General features: G+C 29.2%; 9 protein-coding genes across 9 annotated transcripts; 4 read left to right on the plus strand and 5 right to left on the minus strand.

Annotated features, from left to right (window-relative positions):
- Positions 1 to 6: 6 nt before the first annotated feature.
- cand_034670 (SNF2 family N-terminal domain-containing protein) lies at positions 7 to 2642 on the minus strand (the record flags this gene model as incomplete). The annotated part of the gene is made up of 3 exons (XM_067213693.1): positions 7 to 295; positions 352 to 518; positions 582 to 2642. 3 exons carry the CDS (start codon positions 2640 to 2642, stop codon positions 7 to 9), a joined length of 2517 nt encoding a protein of 838 aa, XP_067070088.1.
- A 232-nt stretch (positions 2643 to 2874) lies between these two features.
- Positions 2875 to 5610, plus strand: cand_034680 (alpha catalytic domain-containing protein; the record flags this gene model as incomplete). The annotated part of the gene is made up of 1 exon (XM_067213694.1): positions 2875 to 5610. The coding sequence occupies one exon, from the start codon at positions 2875 to 2877 to the stop codon at positions 5608 to 5610; it is 2736 nt and encodes a 911-aa protein (XP_067070089.1).
- A 67-nt stretch (positions 5611 to 5677) lies between these two features.
- On the minus strand, positions 5678 to 7150 carry cand_034690 (uncharacterized protein; the record flags this gene model as incomplete). The annotated part of the gene is made up of 1 exon (XM_067213695.1): positions 5678 to 7150. The coding sequence occupies one exon, from the start codon at positions 7148 to 7150 to the stop codon at positions 5678 to 5680; it is 1473 nt and encodes a 490-aa protein (XP_067070090.1).
- A 120-nt stretch (positions 7151 to 7270) lies between these two features.
- On the minus strand, positions 7271 to 8305 carry cand_034700 (uncharacterized protein; the record flags this gene model as incomplete). Its single annotated transcript, XM_067213696.1, has 1 exon — positions 7271 to 8305. The coding sequence occupies one exon, from the start codon at positions 8303 to 8305 to the stop codon at positions 7271 to 7273; it is 1035 nt and encodes a 344-aa protein (XP_067070091.1).
- Positions 8306 to 8536: 231 nt separating this feature from the next.
- Positions 8537 to 10084, plus strand: cand_034710 (uncharacterized protein; the record flags this gene model as incomplete). The annotated part of the gene is made up of 1 exon (XM_067213697.1): positions 8537 to 10084. The coding sequence occupies one exon, from the start codon at positions 8537 to 8539 to the stop codon at positions 10082 to 10084; it is 1548 nt and encodes a 515-aa protein (XP_067070092.1).
- Positions 10085 to 10732: 648 nt separating this feature from the next.
- Positions 10733 to 11608, minus strand: cand_034720 (zinc CCCH type domain-containing protein; the record flags this gene model as incomplete). Its single annotated transcript, XM_067213698.1, has 1 exon — positions 10733 to 11608. The coding sequence occupies one exon, from the start codon at positions 11606 to 11608 to the stop codon at positions 10733 to 10735; it is 876 nt and encodes a 291-aa protein (XP_067070093.1).
- A 615-nt stretch (positions 11609 to 12223) lies between these two features.
- cand_034730 (uncharacterized protein) lies at positions 12224 to 14563 on the plus strand (the record flags this gene model as incomplete). Its single annotated transcript, XM_067213699.1, has 2 exons — positions 12224 to 12297; positions 12370 to 14563. 2 exons carry the CDS (start codon positions 12224 to 12226, stop codon positions 14561 to 14563), a joined length of 2268 nt encoding a protein of 755 aa, XP_067070094.1.
- Positions 14564 to 14896: 333 nt separating this feature from the next.
- On the plus strand, positions 14897 to 15925 carry cand_034740 (uncharacterized protein; the record flags this gene model as incomplete). The annotated part of the gene is made up of 1 exon (XM_067213700.1): positions 14897 to 15925. One exon carries the CDS (start codon positions 14897 to 14899, stop codon positions 15923 to 15925), a length of 1029 nt encoding a protein of 342 aa, XP_067070095.1.
- A 301-nt stretch (positions 15926 to 16226) lies between these two features.
- On the minus strand, positions 16227 to 17730 carry cand_034750 (DHH family protein; the record flags this gene model as incomplete). Its single annotated transcript, XM_067213701.1, has 6 exons — positions 16227 to 16337; positions 16395 to 16630; positions 16720 to 16789; positions 16865 to 16985; positions 17191 to 17510; positions 17629 to 17730. 6 exons carry the CDS (start codon positions 17728 to 17730, stop codon positions 16227 to 16229), a joined length of 960 nt encoding a protein of 319 aa, XP_067070096.1.
- Between the last annotated feature and the right edge of the window lie 179 nt (positions 17731 to 17909).

A 17909-nucleotide genomic window follows, 5' to 3' on the forward strand; every position in this document is an offset into this window, starting at 1 on the left:
TCATCATTAAATATTTGCACAGTCGAGATATCCAATTACCATTGGTTCTAACTTAGTTACTTCATCGCCAAGATCTTCTTTCAACTTTTCATAGTAATCTGTATCACTACTAATAGAACTTAATATATTTTGTGTTTCACAACTATCTGGCCTAAAATAAGAAAAGATAAAAGCTAATTCTTCACTCGTAAATACCACCTTTTGTTTTTGACCATGTAAAAAAAAGTGAGCTATTCCTGCCTTATGAATTTGAAGTCTAAACTTCCAGTCTTCTATTGCACCACTTGATATTAATCTGCAAATATAAAATGCGATAAACAGTTTAATAGTTAGAATATGAAGTTTTCTTACCTATATACAACTACATCTTCTTTTTGGCCTATTCTGAAGGCTCTCCCTATTGCTTGGTCATCTTGAGCCGGATTCCAGTGTGGATCAACAATTATAATTCTATCTGCAGTAGTTAGATTTAAGCCTATAGATCCAATTTGTTTAGATAGTAATAAAACTAGAATATCCTAAAATATCAAGTATAAGGGTTTAAAATTTCCTTAGAACAAAATATATCTTTTTTAACATACCTTCTGCTCATTAAAAGATCTAATGCTAGAAATTCTTTGTTTTTTTGGGACTTTTCCCTCTAATTTTATCCATTTAATTTGCTTAGGGCTAAGAATAGTTAATTCTATCAAATTTAACATATCAAGACTTTCACTAAAAATTAGTATTTTATGACCTCTAGCTGTTAGAGCTGGAACAAGTACCCACAATATTTGTAACTTCATACTTTGCTCCCTCAGTAGATTAATATCTGTTTGTATCAAGTTATAGGCTATAGATGAAGGTGAAATCAAATTATTTATTTTTACTTTTTGTTCTTGCAGTTCACACCTTAAATAGTTGTTATCTTTTAGTAGGGTTCTCCAAATTTGAAATTGATCTTGCAATACAAAAGCAGGATGTTTACATATTTTTAATAGTATTGATATAATTTCCAGAATACGGCTATTTTCTTTAGCTGATAATTCACGAAATTCTAATATATTTCTTACTATGCAGCTATCAAGAACCTCCAAATATATAGATGACTGTTCAGCAGATAGATTGTGCCATAAGGCTATATCATATTTTTTAATTTCACCTTTTAAATATATAGAAGCTTGATATATATTATATTTGTCTGATATATTTAGCTTATTAATAGTTTCATTCTTCTGGTCAATGATTTTCTTTGTCCTACGTAATATGTAGGGTTTAGTTGTATTACAGAGATTATTAATAACAGATTGACATAAAGTTTTCTCCTCTATAGTTAGATCTTTATCACCAAGCTTATTGAGATATCTGCAGTATTTATTATTAAATGACTGTAAAGTATTTCCTAGTAACCCAGGTTTTACACATTGAATTAAAGACCATAATTCACTTAGTCTATTTTGAACTGGAGTTCCAGTACATAATATTTTTGAATGGCTCTGAATTCTATATATAGTTTCAAACAATTTTGTCTTATTATTTTTAAGTTTATGAGCCTCATCAACTACCACAATATCCCATGGTATCTCAAGGATATTTCTAGGAGTCTGCATATCTTTCAAGCTGCCAATATTTTTATCCTTAACTATCTTTTGGTTTTGCTTTATCTCTAAAGTATACTGTTCTAAAGAAATTTTTAACCCATCAAAGTTCCGGAAAAATTGGCACTTTGTAAGGTTCAAGGGAATTGATTTTAATTTAGATTCATCATGTCTTAATGTGTCGTATGTTGTAATTAAAATACCACCATGTCCACAATTATACAATTCTTCTAAGGCCAATTCCCTATCTTTAGTACTTCCATGATATATAAATACTGGTATTTTTGGACACCAAATATTTAACTCTTCTTTCCATTGCTGTATTAAACTTACAGGAAGTATAATAAGAAAAAAATTTGCTAATTCTGATCTAAATAAAGCTCCAATAAAGCAAGAGATTTGAACAGTTTTTCCGAGTCCCATTTCATCCGCTAATATTCCTCCTTCTCCTTGACGTACCCTCTCCCAAAGCCATCTAATTCCATCATATTCATGTGGGTAGTCTTTCATTTTACAATATATTTTTGGTGATACATAGAGCTTACGCTTCAACCTACCTGAATGACTTGCTAGAAAATACTCAGATTTCTCTGGACTCCAATACCAGCCATTAACTAGTAAACATGGAGGTTTATTTGAGGTATTTAATGAGTAGTTATCAATTGTACTCGTCTTTGACAAAGGGATAGTAGAAAAGAATAAATCATCAATTTGGTTAGCTATGATTCCATCATTTACAGACTCCTGTTTTGTTTTGTTTGGAACTAAAGCTAAATCTTCTATGATTTTAATTGGTTTTCTAGAATTATAGATACTCGAAAGGTAGTTGTATTTAGTTTTTGAGTAAATATCCTTATTTTGATATTCTTTTTTATTACTTTGCACTTTACTACTTGGAGAAATATCAGTGGAATTTACTGTCTCTTCTCTATATTTACTAATGGATAAATCATCTAGTATCTCAATTAGTTTTGTTACAGAGACATTATCTTCTGATGAAACAGATTCTGGAGTCTTACAAATACGGGGATTATCAATTACTGATGCACTATCATTTAAAACCATCTATATTTGCAGTTCAGATCTTAATATTAATTATGTATATCTTAAAATTCCATTTTCTATATTAAATTATATAAAACGGAATTTCTAGAGTTATGTGGTCTGAAGTCTTTCTAGAGCGGTTTTATACATGCATGTACCGGTAACTTGTATTTTTAGGTTATCCTCTTTCCTTGCTTGTTTTGATATAGTATCAGTAGAAACTATTTCTAAAATGAAAAAATTCAATTATTATATGGACAATAATAAGGATGATTGGTACAAGCAAAGTATATGGTATCATATATATCCACTAGGGTTATGTGGAGCTCCAAGGTATAATAAAAATGAAGTAATAGAAAGAAGGATGGAAGTTCTTTATGGTAATGAATGGCTTAATCATCTAAAAGATTTACATATTGGAGGGGTTTATATTGGACCTTTGTTTAAATCATCTACACATGGCTACGATACCATTAATTTTTATGAAATAGACCAGCGACTAGGAGATTCAGATACTTTTAAAACCCTTGTATCAAAGTATCATTCTATTGGAATTAGAGTAATAGTTGATGCAGTTTTTAATCATGTAGGCCGGGATTTCTTTGCATTTACTGATCTCAGATGCAATGGCAAGAATTCTAAATATTGTGACTGGTTTAAAGGAGTTGATTTTAATAAACAATCTCCTTATGGCGACAACTTTGATTACTCCGCGTGGGGAGGATATTATGAACTACCTGAATTATACCATGAGAATGAAAATGTCAAGAAGTACTTATTTGAAGTAGTAAAGTTTTGGCATGACGAATTTTGCATTGATGGGGTAAGACTAGATGCTGCAGATTGCATATCAATTGAATTTTGGAATTTGTTTAGAGATTATTGCAAAAGTAGTTTTGGGGAAGGTTTTGCAATTTTAGGAGAAATAATACATGGTGATTATACTACTTGGGTTAATTGTAGCCCATCTAAATCAAAAACCTCAAGTAAAACTGGACCTTTTGATGGGATAACAAACTATGCATTATGGAAGGCTTTATGGTCTAGTCATAATGATCTGAATTTATTTGAACTAGTACATACATTACAAAGGGAAGATAACTTATTTAAATTTGGCTGGTTATATAATTTTTTAGACAATCATGATGTCACTAGAATTGCATCCCAATTATCTAGACAAGCTTATCTCGGTACTATTTTCATTTTACTATATACTCTACCTGGTTCACCATCAATATATTATGGCAGTGAGTTTGGTTGGCAAGGGATGAAAGGACATGGAAGGCAAGCTGATTTTCCATTAAGACCAGCACTAAGCTATGAAGAATTGACAACTATTAGATCAAGCAAACTTTGTGGTCTACTAGAATTGGTAAGATTCCTATCAACTTTGAGGGATGATGAAATGCTGGGTCCTGCTCTACAGAGAGGTGAGTATGAATTTATAAGCAATACACAAAAGCAGTTTGCATTCAAACGCAAAGTAGATATGACTGAAGTGTTAATAGTAATTAATATTGATTCCTTACCAATTGAAGACCTCAAAATAAAGTGGAAAGGTCCTAATGGTTACTGGAGAGATATTCTTCATCCTACAAATTCATATAAAAGTGTGGAAGGAGATATCAATATATCTTTACAACCCTTTTGGGGATGTATAATTCCAACAATTTTACCTAATTTATGTTATAGAAGGTTGAAGTCGTATACACAAGAAAATTATGTAAGATATATACCCACAATACTCCCATTCAATGAATCTAACGAAAGCCCTGTTGTGAAGGAATTGGAACCCTACTGGGTAGAAGAAATTAATACACCACCATTGCTTTTGCCATCCCTAACTTTGATCAACCAAAGAGTTCAAAGTGATATTGAGATGCAAGAAGAAACAAAAGAAAATGAATGTGATCAACATAAATACATAGAACAAGAGAAGTCTGTGATGCGTTGGTTTAAAAGTACAAGTATCTACTATATACCAGTAAAACGTATAGGAACAGACTACAACATAATTGATACCTTTACAACATATATCTGCTCTCTTAAATTTCCTACTATAGCTCTGGGTTATATAGAAAGTAGTGAAGAGGAAATTTACAGAAGTGTTATAGAGCAGTTTGTTAATCAAATTAAGAGTAAAAGTAATGGTACTATCAAGCTACTAATTTATTCGGAAATTGAGTTTAGTTACAGTAATTTCGATGGAATAATTTTAAGCAAGCGTGATGACATATCCTCTAAATGGGAACTACTAAGTGGAAAAGCTATTATTTCCTGTTCTCCAAGAGATATTATAAATAAAGAATTTAGTGCAGTGTTAAATACTGAAATACAGAAAGCTTTATGGTCCTGTTTTACTGATAATAATATGTATGAAATTGGACATAATATAGACAGACAATTTAATGAAATATATGGCTGTTACAAAAATCAATTATTTGTTACTACATCCGACTTCAATATTTCCATTTCTCAAAGACTTGGAACTCCCTTTTATTTTGCATTATATTTCACACTTTTATTCACAATCCCAGGAATACCACTCGTTGTATGTGGAGATGAAACTGGTAAAATTCAACCCCCTTTATGCCCACAAGAATGGGTAAATTATATAACTAAAAATGAATATGAAAGCACTTCATCTGGATGGTGTTCAAAACAGCTTCTATTAATTATTGATAAATTATTGAGCATAAGAAGTGCAAATTCAGATATATTTGCAAATGGAATCTTTAAGATGCACTATTTAGACCATCATGTGCTAATATTCTCAAGATATATTAAAGACGGTGAAAAATACCTGATTGTTGCAGTAAATTCTGGAGTAAAAAATAGAGAAATAGAAATAAATGGCATTCCAAGTAATGTCTCTTTATGTACTTGTCTTGATACATCAAAAGAGACAGAACAAAGAATGAAGGAAGTCGGGGATAAATTAACAGTCTTGATACCAAAGGAATCAGCACTGATATTAAAGACATATTAACGAGTAAATGAGATATAATCAACTATAATACCTTGTTACTAGACGGTATACCTAATTATACAGATGTTTAAATCTTCTTCTTTAGATGCTGAAATAACTTGAAACTTTTACGACCATTAATTTTCACTTCTAGATGAGGAACTGGGTTATCGCAACTCTCAATATTCAAGCCAGTATAATTCTGAGTTTCTAGCTTTAAAGTATGACTTTGAAGATGGTTAACATTGTTTGCTTCGTTAGAACAAGTATTTCCAGTATCTTCGCTGTGTGATTTTGTAAAAAAGTCATCCAAAATAGAGAAAGGCTCTTTAAAACATGAACTTGAGAATTTTTGACCATTAATAATATAAACTGAAGGATCATCATTAAATTTTGTTGAGCTACCGATGTAGTCATTCATTCTATGAATCGCTGGTTCTGTGCTTGTCTTATTAGTTGAATTATTTGAATGAACAAAGGCTACAATAACGGTAATATCATCAGGTTTTCCACCTTCAATATGACGATTAACATCAATTAGTGCACCTTCGCTAAATGGTGTTACTTTTGCTTTGCATCCTGGAGCTACTGGATCAGCTGCCTTCAGTGCAAAATTAACAAGTTCTCTAGCAATAATATCAGCAAGGAGAATTGGATTATGATAATAAATATTACTGTAGTTTTTCTCAGCTCTATTAGCAATATCGATCATATCTTCATCAAATATATTGTCAAAAATACCATCAGTACCCATTATTATCATATCTCCAACGTTAACGTCAACACGCAATGACTGTATAGAATTAGCAGATCTCTTAAGGATTTCCTCACTTGAACAGTCAAGATCTGGCATTATTGTTAATTGATATGGACAGTTAAAAAAGTGTTGTTGTACTTCACTCCGTGCTACTATTTGATAACCACCAATTATAACATTATTCGGTAATCTACACCTCGAGTTACCAGTTAAAGGTTTTCTAATGGATGAATCTGAAATATCTGGAATTTTTGGTAATTCACATGTATGGTAATTAGATGGTCGTAGTATAATTAATTGAGAATCACCAACATTTGTGATCCATAGTTGGTTTCCATCTAAAAAACAAAGTAAGCAAGTTGTTGAGCCATATGAGGTGCAGTTACAGCATGATCTACTAACTATTTGTTTCAAAAATTCATAAGATATATATGGAATTTCATGTTCCCTAAAAATAGCTTCACTAGCACTATCAAATCTCATCCTATTACTTTCACGCAAGTTGCAAAGTTCAATACAATTGCGAAGTAGCTCCTGAGGTAATTGACTTGGATCATAACCCTCCGATTCTACAGAAGATACACCATCAGCTACTCCTAATAGATTCCAAGAAACTAACCATGCATCTGCATTTATACCACTTTTCTGTTGCTTAAGTCTATGTTGAGTAGAAACTGCTGCCCCTACAAAGCTCAGCTCTCCATATTTCCTTATATTCAACTCATTTACTTCATCTATTAGTCTTTGAATTGGATTATCATTCTGAAAACACCCACACACAATTTCCGAAGCAAAATTCCACATTTATGTTTCAATCATAGAATATGTAGATTTTATTTCAACATAAAAATAAGGCGGGTAAAGAGAGCGCCTAGATTCTGGTGAAATTTCAGTTATCTCTTACATGGTAAATCTAAATTGAAATTAAATGAACACAATATTAACATGTGATTGATTATGTTCCACCTTACAAACTTGTTGGTTATGAATTGAAGTGGCCAATCTAAATGTTGTACGATGTTTAGAACATGCAAAGTAACCAGAATCTCCAAGGTATGTCTTACTATCAAAGTCGCCTAAGATTGCTAGAGGAACCACAATTTCTTGAAAATCTGGTCCAAGGACCTTTCTAGGTGGAAATACAGAATTCATATAAAACAAATCAGCTTGAGTAAATGTAATGTGATCCAGAATATGTGTACATGCCTTACTCTTAAAACAGGGACTCGAAGGGTGTACTGAATCTCCACATAAAGGAATAAGCCTCCCATGTCCATTTAGAGATAAAATTTCCTCAGTTTCATTACAATAAAAAGTACTTGTTAATACAATGGACATTTGATTGGATAAATTCACAAATGTTGTACAATTTTCTTGCGAAATATCATAAGTACCAGTTAAAAGTTCACTAAGAAAATTTTTCCATACTAATTCCTTTAGTGAATATCGAAGAGATTTAATACAAGTCATCTGCTTTGTCCTATCAGAAAAGTAGGTGAAGCTTATTGATCCTACAATTAAACGACTTATCCGTGTGCTGCAGCTCCTGACGTCAAATTCCCAAAAATTTATATTCTGTGGCAATAAGTTGTATTCATCAGATATTTCAAAATTGATATTAGAAGTATTTTCAAGCTTTATACGATACTTATTATATCCAAGCCATTCATATACACTACTACTAAATTTGTAGAATATAGCAAATATTCGATAAAGAAAGGAATGGAGAATTGAGGCTTGAATATCAGAGATTACATTGAACTGTTGAGATATAGAATTATTTATGTCAAGCCATTCATCAAGTAAATATTTGCTCTCTATGTTGTATCTAAGAATTATAAAGTCAGCTTCACTGGAGTATAATTTGAAGTCATTTCCTACTGATCCACTTCCAAGGAAAGCAGTTAAAATGCGAAGTGAACCCCCTCTGTCTATATTTTCAATATCAAGAAATGCCATTATTTATCTTATTTTGAGACAGAGCCATTCATATCCTTCCAATTTTCCAGTAAGAAAGCGACAAAGGTACAACAGAGGTTAATTAGAAAATTGTAACTTTGATTGAAGCTAAAGACTAATGGCGCGTCAAAATATTGTGTCCTGAGAACACTGAGACACTATTCAGCTAAGAATAAAAGATAACAAAACTTAGCTATAATTCTCTATTTTTGGTTTATATAAATGAATTAAATGCTAGATTCTAATGCTATTTCAAAATCACAAGTAAGGGCTTACAAGATAGAAGCTGGAAATGAGCTTCGTATCATAGCTCACTCTAATCAACCATGCTCAATTCGTCTATACTCTCCTGCACCATCTTCTACTAACGATGGAGCAATAATGAGTTCTGCTGAAATTTTTGGTGCTGAATTACCTCCTGATGTAGAAATGAATATAGCTCCTTCTTCGAGATTAGCTATATATACATGGCATGGATGTATAATACAAATAAAGGGTCTGGTACAGCAAGAATATCAAGGTATAAATAAAAGTATGAAGGATTATCTGGAGGTTATACAGGTTTTAGATAGTCGCAGAGAATATGCAAAACTTCATAATACATATGGTCCTAGGGTTTTAATAACTGGTTCATCTAATTCAGGAAAATCTACATTATGCCAAATTTTGTGTAATTATGCTGCTAGAAGAGGCTATGTACATATGTATGTGGAGTTAGATCCCCGAGGATCTACAGATAAGCCTAATATGCAATTTCCAGCAGGTATTATAGGAGCATCAATTGTAGATGAATTTTTCCCTCATAGAAAAGAGCTTAAAGATTCCCTTGCATTTTTTTTTGGTCATCTAAATGTTACTGATGATATTCAATTGTATTTATATTTGTGCCATCTACTAAGTGGTGCTATTTTTTTAAGAAATCAAAGTAGTTCAGGTACTAATAGTATCACCTCTGGTTTTATAGTTAATGCTCCATATCAACCTTCAACTGAGTTACTAGAAGAACTTATTTCAATCTTTAATATTGATGTAGTTATTGTAATGGATGATCCAAGTACTCAACATTATCTTGCAGATAAATATGATTATAAAGAACCTGTAAATTATGAAGATCTAGAAAAATTAAAATCTAAAAATGAAGAAAGTGAAACTTTAAACAATCAAGATGTATTAACATCCTTACCTAAGGTGTCAGTAGTTGGAGTCTCGAAATCTGATGGTGTAATTAGTATTACTTCACAAAGACTAGCTGAAATTCGTCGAGAATGTCTAAAATCTTATTTTTTTGGATCTCCAGAATGTCCACTAAGACCTCATACAATAACATTAAAAGTAGTACCAATGAAAGATGATGGCACTTCTTCAATCCTTCCTGGATCTATTCTAACTAGTACTTGGTGCCATCTTGTTGAGCTACAAATAACTTCATTACCTGCTTCTGCTTTACCGGCTGATCAGGATGTATCAATGATTGCAAATACTACTCAAGTAGTGCCATTTAATAAACCTTTAAAAAGTCTTATCAATGCTATTGCTGGAATTAGTAATTCGAAAAATTCATCTAACGTTGCAATTAGTAGTTTGGCTGGTATAATTCATATTCGAGCTGTTCATGAAGAGCCTTTAAGTGAAGATACATCAGGTCAATATCTAAACAATAATAATACTCCACTTGCTTCAATCGAGGTTTGGTGTCCTGGTCTCTCTGAACAAGGTGAATTTCCTTCTCATTATATTATTTTAGGGAATATTCAAAAACTTAAATGGCATCTTGAATGAATCTAAATGGAATTGATATATTGAAAATCTATTAGTATTAAGAATATACAACTTTTATATTATTACATATGTTAATTTACTCATTTCTCTTAAAAAAGAAAGAGTATAGAAAAATTATTCTTATTTAAAATAAAATGTATTTACTTAATATTTTAAGGTAATACTCTGAAGCTAATAGGCAAATAATACATATTTTATCTCCCAACTTTTTCTTGGGATTTAATTTAAATATTCTGCTTACTGCATATAATTTATGAATCTAAACTTACAGGTATAATTAGTAATATATTAAAATAAGCTATTATATATATAAGTAATAATTAAATATAATAAAAGATAATATTATTAAAAAGAAATATATTTAAATATACCCTAAAATTGCAATCAATAATATTAAAATAGCAAATACAAATATACATATAACACTACAATTTCTATAGAATAGTCCAAATATTGTAAATAAAATGACCTTTAAAAAAAAGAAAAAATAAACTAATGTCAGCACAAATAAGATGTAGTCTAACACTCCAAATTTATTCATTTATATTGAATTCTTACACCTTAAACTTCAACAATTTATCTATTATTCCCAAATAACTATAATTGATATATCTATAAACTAATTCATTTTATTTCAAAAAAAAATTATTATCTTCTAGTAAAAAAATTACTACTATTACTATTCTCATCACTAAAATATTGATTAGGAACTTTGGATGAAAAATCCTCACTATCCCTAAATTTACTATCAGAGTTGTAACAACTTAATCTTGATGTCTTTGAATTATCCAAATCCTTAGATAATAATTGTTCAGTATTAATAGATGCATTACCCTTGTCATCATCATCCATAACCAAAGCTCTAATAACATTTATTAAATTCGAGTTCTTATCTTCACAGCCAATATTTTCCTTTTCATTCAGAAATTCACACTGTCCTTTACTGTCCTCATCAAGTATTCGTTCACTCCATTTTCTATTGAAAGATTTATAATTATCAATATTATCTTTAGATAGGAACATAGAAATACTACTCTTTCCAGATTGCTGTTTATCAATCTTACTTGCTATAATTACTCCTGGATAATCTGGAACATCAATATTTTGTGTATATGGCAATATATAAATTTTTGTCTCTCTTCTTTCTGCTAAACCATGTATTAAGTGACAGTAATATGTTGTACAATCTCCCCTTTGAAATTGTTCACATATTCTTGTCTTATACATTAATGGATGATAATTTATTTCCTCATATGAATGAGCAAATGGACAACCTCCACCCCTTGTACAACGTGATATTGAGCTTTCATCATCTTTTATTGTAATATCTGGACATAGTACTGGAATATAACGAATTGTATTGGCATTAGACAGATAAAATGGACATCTTCTTGGCCAATAAACGTTATGTGAATATTGACAGCGAGTAACACCAAAGTCACAACCAAGCTGTTTTGATCTACGACATGACTTGGTGCGGAATCTACATAAATCACTGTCACTTAGTAATCTTGGACAGGCCATTGCTGTTCTATAGTTACTCAAGTGGTTAGTCTTTCAAATCTTTATTAAATCACAAACTAATATTTGAAAGAACTACAGTCAATTTATAAACCATAATAACTAATATACCACACTACTAATAATACGGTTAAAAATATTCTCCACACTTAAAAGTAGCAAGTTATCATACTTGCCATATACTGGTGGCGGGTTACATTATTATGTCTACTCAACGAGAATGCCACGAAAATTCCAATTAAAGTTATATATCTTTTTTTTAATAGAGAATTAATCAAATTATAACATTATATATATAAATTTTTTTTTTAATTTACATATTAAATAGCTTTTTTTTTATATTGTGATAAATTAGGTATTTTAGAAAAGTAATACCTCTATTAAAAGTATTTACCAGTTCTAACAAATTATAATCTTCTGTTTTTACTTAGTATACTATAATAACATGTATTAAATATAACTTTGGTGTCTAATTTTTTTTCCTAAAAAAAAAAAACTATTATTGAGGATCTATAAAGCCATTATTAAGGCGGTTCTTGGCGCCATATTCAACTAATGATTTGTGCAGATGGAATATAGAAATTCTTAAATTAAAGAAATACTAGAGGTTAAAGGCAGATGGTCCAATTTTATAGATCTAAATCTGCATGGAATAATAGAGATACAGATATTTTGGGACTTTCAGATGACTTGTGAGTTTAATAAAAAAAAAAAAATGGAATCTTACTGATTCAATATCCATATAATTTATTGTACTCTTGCAGATGCGAATTTCCCGATGATACTAAAGATAATCGTAGAATGGCCCATAGAGCTAGTAGTTTATCTGATATTTCAAATATTATTAGTAGAGACGAAATTATAACACACCAGTTAAATGATACCTTAGTTGTTATATCCAAACAATCTTTAAAAGATTTGAAGCATAAAGTCGATGAATCTGAAACTCAGAAACATTTAATAACTGCATTAAAAGAAAGATTAAAGAATGTAAATAATGAAAAAGAAACACTTGAGAAGAAATCATTGGCTGATAAAGAGATCATATTAAATAATGAGAAGAAGATATCTACTTTAAAGGAAGAGTTATTAAATGCAAACAATATAGTAATAGAACTAAAAGATTTGTTAGAAGTATATAAACAAAGGATTAGTAAATTAGAAGAGAATCATGATTTTGAAATATGGACAGGAAAAGAGGCAGTAAATACACGAGACGATGATTTATGTAGTAATCCAAGATCTGAAGTAGTTACATTACAAGATGAATTAATGGCTGGATTATTTTCTTCATCACAATCTCTTGAAATTTATTCAAAAGATAATGATTCTATATCTTTTAATAAGCATGTTTTGTTTAATGATACTCCAGAAAAACTTGGTGATACACAAAAAAGTATTTCTTTCAGTAATAATTCTGAATGGCTAATTCCTATAGAAATCCGTAGATTAATCCCTTTTATATGCAGAATGCAATTATTTCAACAATTTGTTATTCATGAAGAAGATCAAGTTCTAAACAATGGGATTTCTACTTATGAAAACCATAAATCATGTGAAGAGAAAATTTTTGATAATACAAATATAGAAGATATGAATATAATAAAGAATAATAAATTAAAATTATATAGTAACAATAATAATACTGGTTTTTTAGGTCCAATTGCTGCAAAGATTCGTTTGATTTTTAATCCTCTCAAATTTTGTATTCAGGATATTTTAAACAAGATTAGGTCTAACCAAGAAGATTTTTCATATTCTCAATCTTTGAGAATATTGTTGGAATGTATAAATAAACAAATTTTGGTTATATCATCTTATTCATTACCTCCAAAATTCCAAGGTTCATTAAGTGCTAGAACAATATCTAAAGGAACTTTACTTGATCATAATGAAATTTCTATAACACCAAGAAGTGCTAAATTAGCTCTAAAATCTGATAAAAAAGATATTGGTTTGAAAATAGGCAATATTGAATATAAAGAATATGGTTATATGAAAGATATTCAAATATCTTTTCTTATGTTGAAATTATGGATTGAGGAGGAAATAATGTGTGAGGGTGAAATTTCAACTATTGAACTATCTAAAGCTGATAATATATTTGAATTATTTAATACAATAACTAGTGAACTTAATATACAAAATTTGGGCTTAGATAGATCAATTGACAGTTATCCAGTACTTCAATATGGAACTTTACAATTTTTTTTTATTTTATATAAAGAATGGAAAAGACTAATGGAACGGGAACAATCTTTATTGGGTGAATTACAACAAATGGTTAGAATATATCATCGAATAAAAACATTAATAACAACTACTGATCATAGCATAAATATGGAGGAAGAGAGACAATCCTTAATTTTTGCTCAAGAGAATTCTTATGTTAATGAAATTGAAAAAGAACTAACAAGACTTGGATTAGGTGTAATTTCTGGAAGAGAGTTACTAACATCAAAATCAACAAATAATAAAATTGAGAGCAGTATTACAGATACAGATATATCTAAAAATTTAGTTAATGTTAATATAAATAATAACGATCAATTTCTAAGGAGAGAACAAGTTAATCAATTAATTGAGAGACTACAAAAATTTCCAGATCCATATACAGCTGATAAGGATGATTTAATTTCAATTAGAGAGACAATAAGACCTTTGAGCTCATATGGTCGTCGTGCTCCTGAGCCTTATATAGGTTTTTTTGCACTTCTTACATTTAGGTTAGATATTGATATACAAAATCATGATCGTGAGATTCGGGCCTTTCAGAAGGTTATAAAAAATATGGAAGATCAATGTGATCGCCAACAAGAAGAATTGGAAGAACTTCACGAAGAATTAGAGCAATTATATGATACAATTGAGAAATTCAGCTCCGAAAATTCTGATAGAGATTGGATTACATTATGTAAACAAGTTAATTTAGGCCTTTCAAATCAATTAGACTCATAGATCAAAGAAAACATATACATTATTGTATATGAATGTACTCTTATTTTCTAATATATTACTGATAATTATTTGGTTTATTTAACTTTATTTAACTTTATTAGTTTTATATTAGTTATAGAAAATGGCTATATATTATATTGATAAATATTCTGTGAAACTTTAGATTATCCAAATTGTATTTTTGGCGCTACATATTTGCATGCATATATTGCAAAAAAAGAAAACCTTGTACTTCCCAAGACATGATGAGCGGGCACCATTACTCCCACACAAAATGCATAAAAGTGCTTCTAAGTTTAAGTTTGACCAGATATTTAAAAGTAAAATATAAAAATGGAACATAAAGATTATAATATAAAAAGTGATAGACAAACTTCCAGTATTTTTTTAGCTACAACTAAAATGTATCAAGACTCATTATCTGATTTCCAATGTATGAGGGATAGATTATTAAATTGGAAAAAAGCACTAAACGACTCCAAAGTTCAAATGCACCGAGATTTTACATACTTAAAAGATATAGCTATTAAATCAATTGAGGAGATACTTAAGGATTTAGTAAATGAACGTAAAGGTAATATAGAAAATTTAAATAATCAGATTGAGCAACTGATAAATGTAATAAATACTAGTATTGAATGCACTTCAGCTTCAATTATGGAGTTTGAAAAGCAAGTTTACCAATGGCGAAATGAAGAATCTGATGTGAGTGATTTTTGTGAAACAGACTATAATAAGTGGACAAATTTAGATAACTCAAGAAAAAGTAGTGGTTATGCATACTGGACTTTATCTAAACAGCTAAAGATATCAGTAGATATGCTTAATCCATTTAATAAACAGAAACTTAAACTTCCAAAATCAATAATATTTGTTATAAATCCTAATAAATTAATATACAATAGTGGTGATAAAGATGCAATAATTCTAAATCCATTAAAAGAAGAAGTTCTAAAAAATCGTGAATATGAAAAATATAAAAAAAATCATTGTATAGAACAAAATATTACAGAAACAAATGAAGATAATAGTAAATCTACAAAAGAAAATATATCTTTGTCTAATAATAGCTTACATGGAAACAAGAAGAATAAAAAAGTAAGTGGAATAAAAGACAAAAGGAATGTATATAGAAGTTCTTCAGAAAGTTCTATCTCCAAGAGCAGAAAAGAAACAGGTGAATATCAAAATTTGATATACGATGAGGTATCACATGGAGATATGTCGAATATTGAAGATGAATATTCATTAAACTATGGCACTAATGATGAATTACAGAAAACTATCAAGGACTATGCAAATTTATATGCAGAGTATTTGATCAACCAGAGTTTATCAAAAATTCCTAATTTATTTACTTAATATCTCTCGAAAAAAAGGTTCGAGAAGCTTTCTAGTACAATATTTATTTTGTAATTTATAAAGTCGCATTTCATATCCACTTTCATTTGTCATTTTAAGTAAAAATATTGCTTGAGTTATTGAGTCCTGCATGATATGATTATCTAATTTGTGGATTACATTTTTATTTTCTGTTATGACAACTAGATTCTTTTCAATATTTAAGGAATTTGTAGTACTTAATAAAATAATTAAACTTAAGCCTTGATTTTTGATGAAATTTCCCTAAAAATCAGTTTTGGTCAATATGTATTGGATGTAATTACAGCTTAATCGAATAGAATAGTAAACTTACACATTTAGTTAAAAATTGCTGATATCCAAAGTGATCAATAATATCTACTAGTTTTATTTCAAAACTAGAATATCCAACCTAAATTTTGATGAAATTCATTTATACAAGATAATATTAGTAAATATATTAACTTACCATAATATCATATGAGCTTGTGTAATATGAGAAGCATTTGTAGTCCATAGTCAAAATATCATTAATATCTAGATTTAATATTAATTTGGAATTATTGGATTCTGAATATAAAAGTTCTAGATATTTTAAACAGTCCTGATAGTTTAAATGTAACTTTTTAATTAAAAAGTTAAAGGACTCCTCATCTACTTTATTCCAACGTTTATTATACAAATCTTTAGATATACATCTAGTATCTTTTAAATAAATTATTTATACATAAATTAATGAAAAAAGAAATAAAGTGTTTCAATTTTTTTTTTTTTTTGTGGTTTAAACAATTTACCTTTTATTATTGGTCCAAGTAGTAGCAAAGCAACACTTGTATCAATTTCAAAGTTCTGTAGATTTGACCACTTAAAAGTTTAAAATTTTTTAAATTCATGAAAATTAAATATTGAAAAAATTATCAATTTGATTATTTCACTTACCAGTTGAGTAATTAAGCTTGAACAACTTCCAACAAGTGGTCCAGGAGATATCCTTTCAACTGCTTGAGTTTCGTTGTTATCCTGATGGTGATCAATAATTCTTCTAACTTTTGATTTCCATCTAAACGTTATCAAAATGAAATAATTATTTTTATTATGTTTTATGCTTTAATTTAAATTAAAAAAAAAGTTTGTACTTCTATTTTCCTAATCTTCAATAAAGTATAAATAGAAACTAGCCATAGTTTAACATTAGACTCAAACTTTTAGTAAATTCAAATAATTGAGATAAATCCAATAAACTATATATATATACTTAAACTTACTCTATTTGTTTTATATCAAGAATGTTATGATCTACAAGGCTAATAAAAACACTTTCATCATTTTCATCATTGAGTTTTGATAATATTTTGCTTATTATATAGTCATCTATGCAAATTAGTTGCAATTCTTCATTACCAATTTTTTCAGGAAAGAAACTAGTCCATAACTTGAATGGAATTTTCAGTTCTAACTCACGTCTTGAACAATTTACTACTGGAATATGAATTGACTTTTTTTCAGGAAATTTCATGTTAGGATCAGATAGAGAGTTAGTTACTGATAAATATATGGCATATGCTATAGAACTACATATAGAATCCTAATTTAAATAAAAATTTATTCAGTTTTGCTATTTCTTGAGTTTCATAAAAACTAGTTCCACTTTTTTGAAACTTCAGTATAAAGTGTACTAGACTAATTAAAGTTAGAAAACATACCAAATCAGCACTTGTATTACCAATAACAATATTATAAAGAAGTTCAGAATCTGTTTCTATTTTATTCAATAGGTTTGAATAAAATTCTTTCAAGTATCCCATAAATATAAGCAGTTACACTTCACACTAGTGTATAATAAAAAAAAGCAATCAGTAAGTTGGAGTTATCTCAATAGATTTTAATGATATCTTTATATATCATTAAGTTTAAATACTAAAATATTAAAATTACAGCTCAAGATTGTCTAACAGTTTAATGTAGCGCTGAGTGGACACCTCTT

Source organism: Cryptosporidium andersoni (assembly GCF_001865355.1).
Source record: "Cryptosporidium andersoni isolate 30847 chromosome Unknown contig_39, whole genome shotgun sequence".
In the NCBI taxonomy this organism is placed as follows: domain Eukaryota; phylum Apicomplexa; class Conoidasida; order Eucoccidiorida; family Cryptosporidiidae; genus Cryptosporidium; species Cryptosporidium andersoni.